Source organism: Micromesistius poutassou (genome assembly GCF_964030765.1).
Source record: "Micromesistius poutassou genome assembly, chromosome: 5".
NCBI lineage: Eukaryota > Metazoa > Chordata > Actinopteri > Gadiformes > Gadidae > Micromesistius > Micromesistius poutassou.
In genome coordinates, this window is record NC_140275.1 from 1,534,941 (window position 1) to 1,547,594 (window position 12,654).

At 44.7% G+C, this 12,654-nt stretch overlaps 1 protein-coding gene across 1 annotated transcript; it reads right to left on the reverse strand.

Moving 5' to 3' along the window:
- Nucleotides 1–384: 384 nt before the first annotated feature.
- ppp2r2aa (protein phosphatase 2, regulatory subunit B, alpha a) lies at nt 385–12,403 on the reverse strand. The gene is made up of 10 exons (XM_084468525.1): nt 12,131–12,403; nt 11,614–11,691; nt 9,632–9,729; nt 9,322–9,487; nt 9,096–9,208; nt 8,522–8,699; nt 7,941–8,105; nt 5,933–6,102; nt 5,683–5,774; nt 385–3,582 (listed from the first exon to the last, which is right to left on the reverse strand). Exons 1-10 carry the CDS (start codon nt 12,135–12,137, stop codon nt 3,303–3,305), a joined length of 1,347 nt encoding a protein of 448 aa, XP_084324651.1. The 5' UTR covers nt 12,138–12,403; the 3' UTR covers nt 385–3,302.
- Nucleotides 12,404–12,654: the final 251 nt, after the last annotated feature.

A 12,654-nucleotide genomic window follows, 5' to 3' on the forward strand; every position in this document is an offset into this window, starting at 1 on the left:
CAATACATTTATTTATTTATTAGAATTGCTCTTACGGTTATCATACCAATCAGAGTCAGCAGCATCCTGGCTGATGGGAGCACCAGTTTGGTGTGTGATGAATGTATAATGTAAATGCTGGATCAGACTGAATGAACCATTGTACGAGGAATACAATAATAGAATAATAATAATAGAGAAATGCATTTAAAAATGTAATCCACTTTAGTTACAGGCTAAAGAAGTCAAATGTTAACTGATGATCATTTTGGTGTTAGAAGAAAAGATATTATTCAGAATTCATATCTGGGAATCTTTCTTTCCCTCTAACTTTATTTCGTTTAACAGACAGAGCTATACATCTGAACATTTTTTTGAGATCTTGTTTTTAAACACATCACCAAATACCTTTAAATCTTTATTAGCGAGCCAAACATACAAATCAATTAAATCCTCACAAATAAAAGTGCATTTCGTTGTTGACTCATACATTATACACTTATATTATGCTGCCATGGAAAAACACCAGAAATCCAATCAGGATTTTTTTTCTTGTTGAATCTTGCTTAAAATGGAGGTTGTGTGGTCCTCTATTGGTGTATATAAGTTGCCTCGGTCCAGTGCTCACAAACCCCATTTAAAATCAATTTCAAGAATGCATCCCCAAACTGAAAATAAGGCAGTTTTTCTAAACCCCTGAAAAAAATTCACATATTAAAGAGACAAGGTTTCGACCGGTCAGCAGCAACGATTTCCCCTGAGTAGTCTCCTGTCTGCCAGAGAGTTCAAGAAATAACCATTTGATTATCTAGTAGTCATTGCTCTGAGAAAGGCAATAGGGTTCCTCTGCATTACACTTGGTCAAGATCTTCCATCAAAACCTTGCATAAGAATGGCCAAATAATAAAGACCAAATACTGAATGTGACGGTGGGGGAAACCTTTTTTCTAGCAACTATTGATTAGATACAGTGCTAACCGTTCCATCATAAGGTTGGACAATTTCCTCGCATGTTAACTGCATGCTTGCCTTTTAATTTGGAAATTTGGAAAAATCTTGCCAATCTGAAAACGAGTGTGATTTGGTGGAGACATGTTTCTTTTTATTTTAGCAATACTGCGTTTGTGAAAACAATGTGACTGCCAATCTATAGAGAACCCAAAAAGAAAATCACATTTCAGTCGTAACCCAATTCACAAAACGCTGTTAACAAATTGAAACAATTTCATTGACGGATTTCAGTGACCATTTTACCCAGTGACCGTTGAAAAATAAACAGTTGCCAGGCTATACGATTCCCAAGCAGTGTGAAAAATGGAATGAGATGAAATGGACGAGTCGGTACTTGTGTTGTATGTGAAAGTCTCCAGAAGACAGTTTGAAGACTGAGGGCATCAATGACTTGAGCACATCTCCAGGGCCAGAAGACTGACTTTGGTAGAGCACCATTATATGGATTACATAAAGTGAGCATGGCTAATTGTTGGCAATTCTTATGGGTGGAAATAAGGACTGAAAGCACATTTATATTAGAATAGCCTAATAAATGGTACACTATTATCACCCATAAGGAAAATATAACTCATGATTTACCCATGTGACTTGAGAACAGCTGGAGGCATAGTGTGACTGAATAATCCATTCAGTTGCGAGGATGTGGCAAATACTATCGAATTAGGCCCACTGTTTTTTGAGAGCAATCTGGTTGGATATATGGTAGATAAGAGTGACATTCCTGTTTAGGCCAACAAAAGCCTATATTTTATTATTATTATTCCTTTTTCAGCAAGCATTTTTCTCCAATCCAGAAACAAAAATGGCACACGAATCAAACTTTAAGTTAAGATCCAAATTAATTTTAACTCAAAGGCATCCCAAATAGTTTCCACAAAATCTGAATTACAGTAAGCCAAATTCAAAAGAAAATAATTTAGTGCGTATGACCACGGCTGTACGGACACAGTATGTTAATTTAGTTTGTGCATCCAATATAACAAACAGACTCCCTTTATTTCGTTACACATTGTTTAGGTGTCAACCAATTGCCTGCAGGATGAACAACACTCCAATGACACAAGTGATCATCTCGTAAAGCAAACGTCCTTCCACATACAAATATTTCCAGAACATACCGCCTTAAAACTACAGTGATTAGACCGTAAGCCTATTACCTTAATTTGTATACAAAAATAAACCGGCTATGGTGACTTTTCTCTGGTACAGTACAAAATCATAAACTCGCACAAAGAAAAAAACATCAAGAAAGTAAACCACTTATTCGGCAACACCATGACAGGCGGCTATGTAGAGATGTTGGCAACCTAACCCGCCACGCAAACACAGAAATAAGCCACTTTAAGACCTTCTACAGTGACCGTGTACAACAGACTTAGTCCTGAGAGTGTCATGGCTGTCCTCCAAAGTGTGAGGGTAAACGTCACACAGGGGTCCCCCTGGGTGTGCTTGCCGGACCCCAGCAGCCCGTGCACCACAGGGACCATGCGTGTCAGATCTAACCTCAAACCTTTCAAAGGACAGCCATCATCCGGATCGCTAGTCATCCTTCTCCCAGGCCTCGCAACCCGTCCTGCATTGTGGTGCCGGTGTTGAATGGTAGTGCGCTGTACAAATTGGGGTAGTGGGGCACCCTAACGTGGCAACTGGATTTAATGAATCAGGGACAATATGGAGTGTTTACTGATTATATTTTCCAGTGTTCTAGGCCCGAAACAAATAGAAGTGTGAGACGAAAATATCAAAAACACATGACAAAAGAAAGAAAATAAACAAAAAAGCGCTAAAGTTGCAAAATAAAATCTAAACTTGGTATCTACGACATACAAAAAATGTCATGATGGCACCAAATAAAAAGTAATATTGACCTAGCCAAATAACTGTACACAATCGTCATCATTCCCCTTTTGGTTGGGATGTAGTGGAAAAGAACTGCGTTGGTGGACAAGGGCTGTGGTGTGCTCCTAACAGGGGAATCCCCCTCAGGCCGGATCCCCAGAGTCTGGCCCCAGGACCCAGAGCTCTGCACATGCAGATATTGGTTGCACTATTGGAAATGCACCTGTGCTGGCCCCAATGGAGGGTATTGCACGGCAGCAAGAAAGAGATTGCACCATTCACAGGGTGCACCGGGCTTATACATATGCAAATCCAAAAATCAGCTGGGGGGCAGATCACAGGGGATGCAGCCTGAGAAAGCCATCAAAAACGGATCACATTGTCTAGGTGAATATATGAGTGCTGGGGCTGGGTGTGGTTGGGTAGGGTAGGGCTAAGCAGAAACTGGGATCTGGAGGGTTCATGGAACACTAGTTCAGTTTGTCCTGGAATATGTACAGATTATTGGTGGTGGCCACGGCGATGATGTTGTCCAGGGGGTGCCAGGCCGTGTGGAGGATCTTCTTGTTAAAGTCCAAACTATCTACACTGATCTCATCCTTTTTGCGCTTCCCACCTGTGCACACCTTGCGCGGCTTCAGCACGGAGCGGGGCTTGCTGTTCTCCCGGGACGCCTCGAGGGTCACGTCCTGCCGGTAGCCCCGATCGAACATCCGGAAGAAGTTGTTGTAGGAGCCTGTCATCACAACACTGTGGGGGGGAACAGGGAGAGAGCTGAGTGGTGTGGATGAGGAGCATGCGGATACAGAGAGAGAGAGGCACCACTTGTATGGACGCGTGCCGTTTCACTGGGAGGGAAACTGGTGAACTAGTGGCACAGGGCTCTGTCGCCAGCCGATAAGGACCGGACTAGAGTAGGAGGGATCATGTGAGGGCCCGACAAATAACCATACAATGGTTATCGACTCATAAGTCATTCGATGATGGAGATTACAAATAAAACATTCCAATGCTTTTGCTTCCACAATATTATATATATACTTTATTATTTTTATATTCTATAAATATTATTTTAATATTTCTATTTCATTGATCCGTTTGAATGCAAATTCTCTTCCTGTTAGGAGGCCGATGAGGATTTTCAGGACTGATGCATCACAATAAAAGGTAATCTAATTATAAATATGCCTATTGCCCAAAATATCAAGTGTTTAAATATTCTACAGCGGGGGTCCCGATTCAGCATTGACCGTGTAAGCAATGCACGTCCACACCCTCCAAAATAGCTCCACTGTAGGCCACTACAGATTCATTCTGATCATCGTCTGACCATCGTTGATCGACGGTCACCACTAACAAAATCAAGTAACCGCTCCTAACTCTAGTCTCTCCATTCCTCAGCGTAAACACTGTGTTCACATGCTGCCCCCCCCGTTCCACAGCAGCAAGATGGAACGGGGAGGAGTGCTTGGGCGGTACCTTTGGCTTGTTGATTATCTGCACAGCTAGGGAATTGCCTCCTTGTTGCTTTACCTTCATAGTGTAATTAAATTCCCCAAATTGAGAATTTTCTGAAAAAACCTGCAGCCCAGAAACTGTCCTAAATAAAGCCTATTGAAGCCGATTGGATATATTCAGCTAATTAAAAAGATTGTATCACCAAGTGAACGGGAACGCCAACGATTTTTCTGTGTGCATCTAAAGTGGTGGGAGGTTAAGTTATTCAAGTTCACCTGAACAGCAAATGATTTCTCTACCTTTGTCACCAGTCAGATTAGATGCCTTGTACCTGGCCCTGAGACAGGCCCATTTTGGTGCCGTCTCTGCCTGTAAAAGTCCATTCATTGGGCAAATTTTTCCCTGGCTGAATAGGACCTGGCATAGACCACTGCTACAGAATCGTGTTTTTCCAATGGAACCCTTTTCCTTTCTATAGCTATTTTAATAACTCAAAAGCAAAACGACAATATCACGTAGGACTGCTGCTTGGACGCCAGTGACTTTCAGATCCACTCATCGCTCTGAGTCTGATGGTTGAGGCAGAGCTTCAATGTAGAATAAAAGTATTTTAGCTTCCTTAGTAAGAGAGGCGGCCTACTTCCAATCATCACAAAGAGAATAGGTTTGGCATCGTTTTGATGAAATTGCACGGCAGGACAATTCGCTATTCACCAAGAGTTCAAGAGTGAATAGCGAATTGTAATATAATATTATGCACATAAATATATCTGTCATTTGAAATGATTTAATCTCTCATACAGGCGCTATTGTGCGCAAAGGAATACCATAAAAGGAAAATACAAAAAAAAAGGCAAAGAGGTGTTACATTTGGTGCTTTGGTGTGTAGCATTGCCGTGACCGTTTTAGGCTGCGTGTGCTTACAAGCATTTGATAACCTTTCAGATAAGGTCACCGATTTGAGGAGCTATGAAATAAAATATGACTTTTATAAGCTTCAATCGGTTTAGAAAAGGTCAAAATTTCTAATGATATGGACCATAAACACTTATTCTTAAGAGGTGTGCTTTAAAAAGGCCAACAACACCCACTAAAGACATGACTTCAGGCAAGAATACTTACAATATCAATGTCTCTGACCTGCTCTACTATCATTGGCCATTTACCTTTTATATTCCATTCACAAGTTGTTTTTTTTGTCCGCAAACCCTCCTAGAGACTTAACATATTGTGCATAATGGAATAGTTTTCACTTCAGCCACCAGCCAAAACAAAATAATGGCAACATAAATTCCTGTGCAGGCCTCGGCTAGACAACGACACTGAACAGACGGGTTTGTGTTGATGATCGTCTACACATAAAAACACAAACCCACACACACAGCGGCTCACCTGTCATTCCCGTTCCAGCAGCACTCAAACTTATCAAAGATGCAGTCGTTCTCATAGAGGGAGCACAGCTTACTCCTGAGATATTCATGCACCTAATGGGGGAAAGTGACAGCAAAGTCAACAGCTTTACAGCGGCGCCTCATCCATTATTTGGTAGAAAAACATTCTCATACCCTGCATGGGCCCATGGAAGGATTGAGACATTGTGATGTACAGAGAGAACAGCCTCGTTATTGATATAGATGCACACCTGATACGTCTCCACTGGCCTGGTCTCCATGTTGAGGTCCCAGATTTTGACGGACAGGTAGTCCCTGGTCATCATGTAGCGCCCGCTGTGGCTGAACTTGACGTCGGAGATCGACGAGATGATCTCGGAGAAGAAGGAACGGTTGTTTGGATCCTCTGGCTCTTCAAACACTGAACAGAGGAGGAAAACGTTTTGGTGAGTCACTTAAAAGGCAGCGTACAAAGATGTTCACACATGTTCTGCTTGTTTTAGTTTTTTTTTTTACCAGATTATTATTTATTCGCGGTACATGAACCTGATTTAAGGACACGCAGATTTCTCACCGAGGCAAAGTGTACGTCCTGGCACGTACGTCCTGGCATTTATTGTATGTTGTACGTCCTTGCACTTAACGTACGCACTTATTGTATGTTGTACGTCCTTGCACTTAATGTACGCACTTAGGCCCTGTCCCATTTCTCCCCCCTTAATACTTCCACTTGGTTTGGAGTGCCCACAACAGTAAATGTTCCACTTTGTTTTAAGCCTGCATCGGACCTCACTACGTTTTGAGGGTTGATTATAAGGGCAAAATAGCACTCACCCTGCTCCCTACAGTAATGGGACACCCTACCCCTACACAAGAACGCGCAAAATCTAGGGTTAGGGCAAAAATCTAGGGTTAGGAGCCTTAATATATGTTGTACGCCCTTGCACTTAAAGGTCCCATGGCATGCTATTTTATGGATGCTTTAATATAGGTATTAGTGGGCCCCTAATACAGTACTTGAAGACGTTCAAGAAATTCAGCCTTGGTGCAGAGTTACAGCCACTACGAGCCAGTCCCATAATGTACACTCCACAAACACGCCGTTTTTAGAGGCGGGTCAAGGTGGAGGGTGGGGGTGTGGCCCTGAGCAGCTTGCGGCCACGGTACCATGCGCTAGTGTTTACAGTGGAACACTGAACACTCCGGGTGCTCCGGCGGGAGTCCTGGAGCTCTATATCTAAATAATATCATCTATATAATATAATATATATTATCATGGTCAAAAGCTGTTTGCGCCTCCGGATGATATTATGACTCTGAAACGACTGCGTCGGGTTCTCAGACGCCTCTGGTTCTTCCACGTCAATATTAAGTACAGGCCGCGAAATGGAGAAGGGGATTGTTGCCCGCGATTGTTGCCCGGGGTCGTCTGCGTTGGGTTGGTTGAGAAGGAATTGGGAACCGCAACATGGAGGCGAAAAGGATTGTTGCCCAGGTCGCCCGCCCAGCCCCACTGCCACGGCAGCGGTCCGTCGGAGCCCCGCTGAACGCTGGCCGCCCCCGGGGCTGGCTGCTGAATGCTGGCTGCCCCCGACGGACAATTCTGGGCAACAATGCTTTTCTCCTCCATGTCGCAGTTCCCAATTCCTTCTCAACCAACCCGACGCAGTCTAGTCTTTTCACCAAATGGGAGCTTTATGCAAGCTTGCGTTATTGTGTTGCGTGTTATGCGCCATAACACCAACAGCAGAACGGTTATCCAAATATCAAAGAACACTTGCGTTACAGTGTGTGTATTCACACACACACACACACACACACACACACACACACACACACACACACACACACACACACACACACACACACACACACACACACACACACACACACACACACACACACACACACACACACACACACACACATCGAAGCGTTTCAGCGATCTTTTTTTCAAAGACGACGTAAGATAGCTACTTCTCGGTTTACACCTAATGTAATTTTTAGCTACTGGGGGACCATAGGGAGGCTAGGGGAACTCAACTTAATGTGAAAAGTGAAATTGTCACACCATGGGACCTTTAAAAAATAGTACTTGTCATGGTGTAGCATCTTCCGCTAGCTATCTTTGTTGCAGATAAATAAAGATAAATAAATTATTGTTTCTCTTTCTTCTGACAAATGTACTTATTGAAGTCGCTTTGGATAAAAACGTCTTCAAAATTCCCTCAATGTAAATGCAAAAGCAAAAACACCCACTCTTAGAGTGCTGGTCGCAGAGGGCAGAGGCCCTCATGTCACAGAGCCGGATGGTGCCCTTGCTGCTGCTGTAGACGAAGGTGTTGCACTGGTTGGGGTGGAACTCTGCGGCGGTGATCACCTCCGTCAGCTCCTCCATGTTGGTGGGCTTTATGTCAACGATGTCTGAAGGGGTTCAGGTCAAGGACTCCAAAATGGTAAATGGACTGCATTTATACTGCGCTTTTGTAACCAGTGGCCACTCAAAGCGCTTTACAATATTGCTTAACATTCCAACCATTCATTCAACCATTCACACACCGACAGCAGTGTCAACCATGCAAGGCGACAGCCAGCTCGTCAGGAGCGGTAAGGGTGAGGAGGGGACACCTCGACAGCTAGGAGGACCCAGGGCTCGAACTAGCAACCTACTGGTTACCAGCCATCCCGCTCTACCTCCTGGGCCACATACCACCCAAAACACTTCATTTCACAGTGTGTGTCTCACCAAAGGACAAGCTTCCAGAAGCCAGGGTGAGAGATTACACACACACACAATTGAAAACACATAGGGTTAAAAGTTAATAGTGAAAAGAGGATACTGAAGCTGCGATCGGTGATCTCCAGATTCCACAGGTTAATCCTGAGGTCGTCCGCAGACAGGTATGTCTCGCAGTCGCTATTCACAGAGATGGAGTTGATGTGGTACGTGTGAGCGTTGGCAAACACGCGCCGGGGGCTGGCCTCCACCATCAGGTCCATGGGACGGAACACGGGCACCTGGAGGGCAGAGGGACGTTGACACAGTCACTAACAGTCGTAAATAAAACATACCACGAGGTGTGCGTGGGTTGAGGAAGCAACGCAAACACCACGACCGGTTAGTTTATAGGGCTAGGTTGTCGGAGGATACCAACAGGATACACACACAACCGCATTACTGGCAGGCGAGAGAATGTGTTTCAAAGAACAATGCATGGATTTAGGAGCAGGATAGTGTAGTGGCTAGGCTGTGCCGCTTACAGCTAAAAGGCTGTCCCGTGTCCCATCCTCATATGCTCCTTAGTGACATGCAGCTCAATTCACTGTAAGCCGCTCTGGACTAAAGGGTCGGCCAAATAGTAAAATGGTAAACAGTGTGAGTGAGAATTGAGTCATCCCTGTGTAAACACGCACCCGCAGTGTGGTGACGGTGTTGGGGTCTCTGTAGCGTCCGTCCTCCTCCTTCAGGTTGTAGCCCTCCGGTCGCTTGTCTCGCTCGCTGATTTTCCAAAGCTTTATGGTTTTGTCTGTGTGACAAAAGATCAGAAGAGAGATTAGGCTCCAAGGCAGAGGTGCGATATATATATATATATTTAACACTACTTTAGAAATGCAAAAAGGCAGTCGCTGCTCAACCAACCGTTTGTGGACAAAAGAAACTGGGCGGCATTCTTCTGGGGCAGCCATCGGATCTTGTTGATCTTCTCCTCGATCTCCAGACTCTTCAGGTAGTCGAACTCGGGTTCGTGGCTCTGGAAGGTGCTGTACACGTTGTACTCGCCGCGACACTGGGGCTGGTTCTTACTCTACAGACAACAACGACGAGACAGAGCCATCGTGAACACACATCACTCGGGAGGCAATGGCGAGTGTGGACGAACAGGGCTGTTGTTCGGAGGAGACGGGAGGGATGTGATGAGCGGTGGCGGCGGTGAGTCACACCGGCTTACCTCTGGCTCCTGCTGGAAGATGACGACGCGGCCACCCTTGTCCCCGGTAGCCAGCAGCTCCCCCGAGTGGTTGAATTCAACAGTTGATATGATGTCAGCTGTCATGGACAGACAGTGGAGAATTGTGTTAACTCTACTGCTCCATATTGTGCTTTAAATATGGTGCAGCATGATTATTGTACACAGAACATCACAGAGCGTGTTCATTGCGCTCTTCAATGGAGCGAGGTTCTCGAGAAGTGTATGACATCCTTACTGAAGCGACAGCGATATATATTGTTCTTCTGAAAAATGTAATTATTGTCAGTCTCTTTGGATAAAAGCGTTGGCTAATTTAAATTCCCTGAATGTAAATGTATGAGGCAATGGGATGCCATCGTGTCCCACTCATCCACAGAACATTCAACAGTCAAGAGGGGAAAGACATTTGCACAGATCACGAGCACAAAAGTCAGAGTTATTAAAAGGTTTTCCAGTTTTGTATCCAATGCACTAAACCTTGAGGGGATCTTAACACTGATCCCGTGGACCCACTCCAGGGCTATTGTGTGCTCTTGTGGTCTGTGCAACCTGGAGTGTCTAGAACCATTTGGTTGTTCGATGGCTCAACTACAAGGTCAAGCCTGTGGGCAAAATGGTTTGCTGTGAAAAGACTATGTTTTGTAATCGTTTATAAAGTCAAAAGGAAAACCTTTTTAGAAATACCCGCGAGGTGAGAATTGATAAAGTAGTTCATGTTCAGCAACCATTCATGTTCAGATATTTTGCAATGAACGTTTGCTTTAAAAGTGCAATTTGCAACACAGGGTCATCATTACAATGATAATCTCTGTTGTTCAATCCCACAGAACAATAGATCCTTTATCAAATTCCTGCATGAAAATAAGCTAATACTAATTGCTTGGCTAACAAACATAGCCTGCTACAACTTGACTCCACAAATTTACCTTTTAGAAGCCAAAGAAAGTGGTTAGACAACTGTGGTGCCGAGTTGTGCAACCAGGCCTCTTAAATGTCTTGTTTGGGGACACTTCAGCAAACCTAACATTTAGGGTCATCCTTAGGTAAAGCTTACTGTAAACAGCCACATAGCTACAATGGCAAGTCCACCACTTACTGATTGTGTAATTGCATGGGACCGGTTTGCTTTAGGTGTCAGCATGAGATAGCTGCTGCCAACCCTTTTAACAAAAATATATCTCTTATATGCAGATATGCACAGGAAGACATACTGAATGTAATCACTATAAAAAAATACCCTGTATTGAATAGATTCTTGAAGGAAAATAGTAATATTATAAATACATTTTGCATGTCAGTGTGGAATTATGATTAATATTGACATAAAGGGAGTTTGAATGAGTGAATATATATTAGGGTGGGACTAAACAAAGGATGGAGATGGGAAGTATGTGTATTGATCTTACAGGCTGTATCTACAATAGTGTGAGTTCTTATGGAAGCCCCAATGGGGTAGTCAGACTCAGACTCAGTGAACCTGATTTTCTCTTTGCAGTATGTATGTATGGTTTTGCAGAATTATTGTATTGATTTTAAATGAACATGCAATCCATCAAGAATAATCTACACTTCCAGATGTGCATTAGTGAGCGTGGTATGAATGCGCTCGTGTTGTGCCTTTCAATATTTCAAGTAAGAAGAAACACTTTTGATATTGGCACAAGGCCAAACTATTAAATCTCACAGTAGTGGTGCTAAATTGTGGCAGGCAATTCTGTGACATGCCAAACCACACGCCATGTCCCGTCAAAATCCATTGATTGAATTTGGACTCTGAGTCACCGACTAGACATCCATGGGACTAGACGTCAGGCCCTATTCTGCAAACCTGTGTTCAGTGAAATAGGCAGTGATTCTGGAAAGATTCTCTCCATTCGTATTAGCACAATGCAATCGACCCATACATCCATGGTGAGCATTCAGGTCCCCATGCTAACCCATGACGCCCCACATGCACTTACCCTCCGCTACATCGTCATCAATCGCTCCCTTGACTTGAGAGAAGCACCACTGGACATCGTTGCACCCACCACCGGCTCCTGCAAAACACACACCAAACACGAAAACACATTGAACGATTCATCGATTCATCCTCCAACCAAGGAAGGGTGGCTCCAGTCATCCAGTCACAATCCTCACGCTTCCTAAGCAGGGCCACACAGACAGGCACTCCCAAAGCTCTTCAAAACGCCCCGCAATAAAACAACCATGTTGGCATCTGTAGCCAACAACGACTGCATTAAATCAGCCGAGACGGATGAGCTGCTAACGCCGAATCAGAAGCCAGTGTTAACAAACAAACTACACCCAGCGTTAGCCTAGCTCGCCGGGCTAGCCTCGCCAGCTAGCAGCTCATCGATAGCATCCACGGCACACGCTCCTACATATGTTCACGATCACAGGGACACGGCCACGGAGTCATTAAATACAGAAACGACGTGTTCTAATACTGTCCCACGGTGAGCTGGGAGCGTTTACCTGCCATGGCGAGGGACTCAGAGCGGGGGTGCGGTGGCTGTCGGGCCCGGGGTCGGAGCGGTGCTGCGGACTCGGGTCGGCCGGTTCGGACCGAGGCGGAGTGGCGGCGGCGGCGGCGGTGGGGCGGAATCACGAGGATAGACGAACGACTCTCCCGCACATGACAGGCTTTCTTTGGATGGCTTTTTGTTTTTAAAGTTTACAAACCGGTGAGGGTTGACTGTTGCAATCCGCACGGCTCGGCTCGGACTTTGAACTTACTTGGGGGTTATTTCCCCGCCTCTGCCTCTCCCTCTGCGTACACTTTCAAAATGGCGGGACGCGGGCGCTCAGCGGGCGTCAGAGCGGCCAGCGTCGGAGTGCACCGTCGGTCCTTAACCAATTAGATCCGCACGCACCGCCAGCGCCAAGGTTCGAATCTCATCAGCACCCTTACTTGTATTTAATGAATTGTTCTCTTTTTCTGGCAAGCACTTGTCGATAATCTAAAGAAATCAAAACCTAACTCTGCACACTTGTAGACT

Excerpts from the sequence above, each read along its gene's own strand:
- ppp2r2aa (XM_084468525.1), bottom strand. Across the intron at positions 9,730-11,613 it reads TGATGACGATGTAGCGGAGG|CTGACATCATATCAACTGTT; the intron begins GTAAGTGCATGT and ends TGTCCATGACAG. Across the intron at positions 8,700-9,095 it reads ACACCGTCACCACACTGCGG|GTGCCCGTGTTCCGTCCCAT; the intron begins GTGCGTGTTTAC and ends TCTGCCCTCCAG.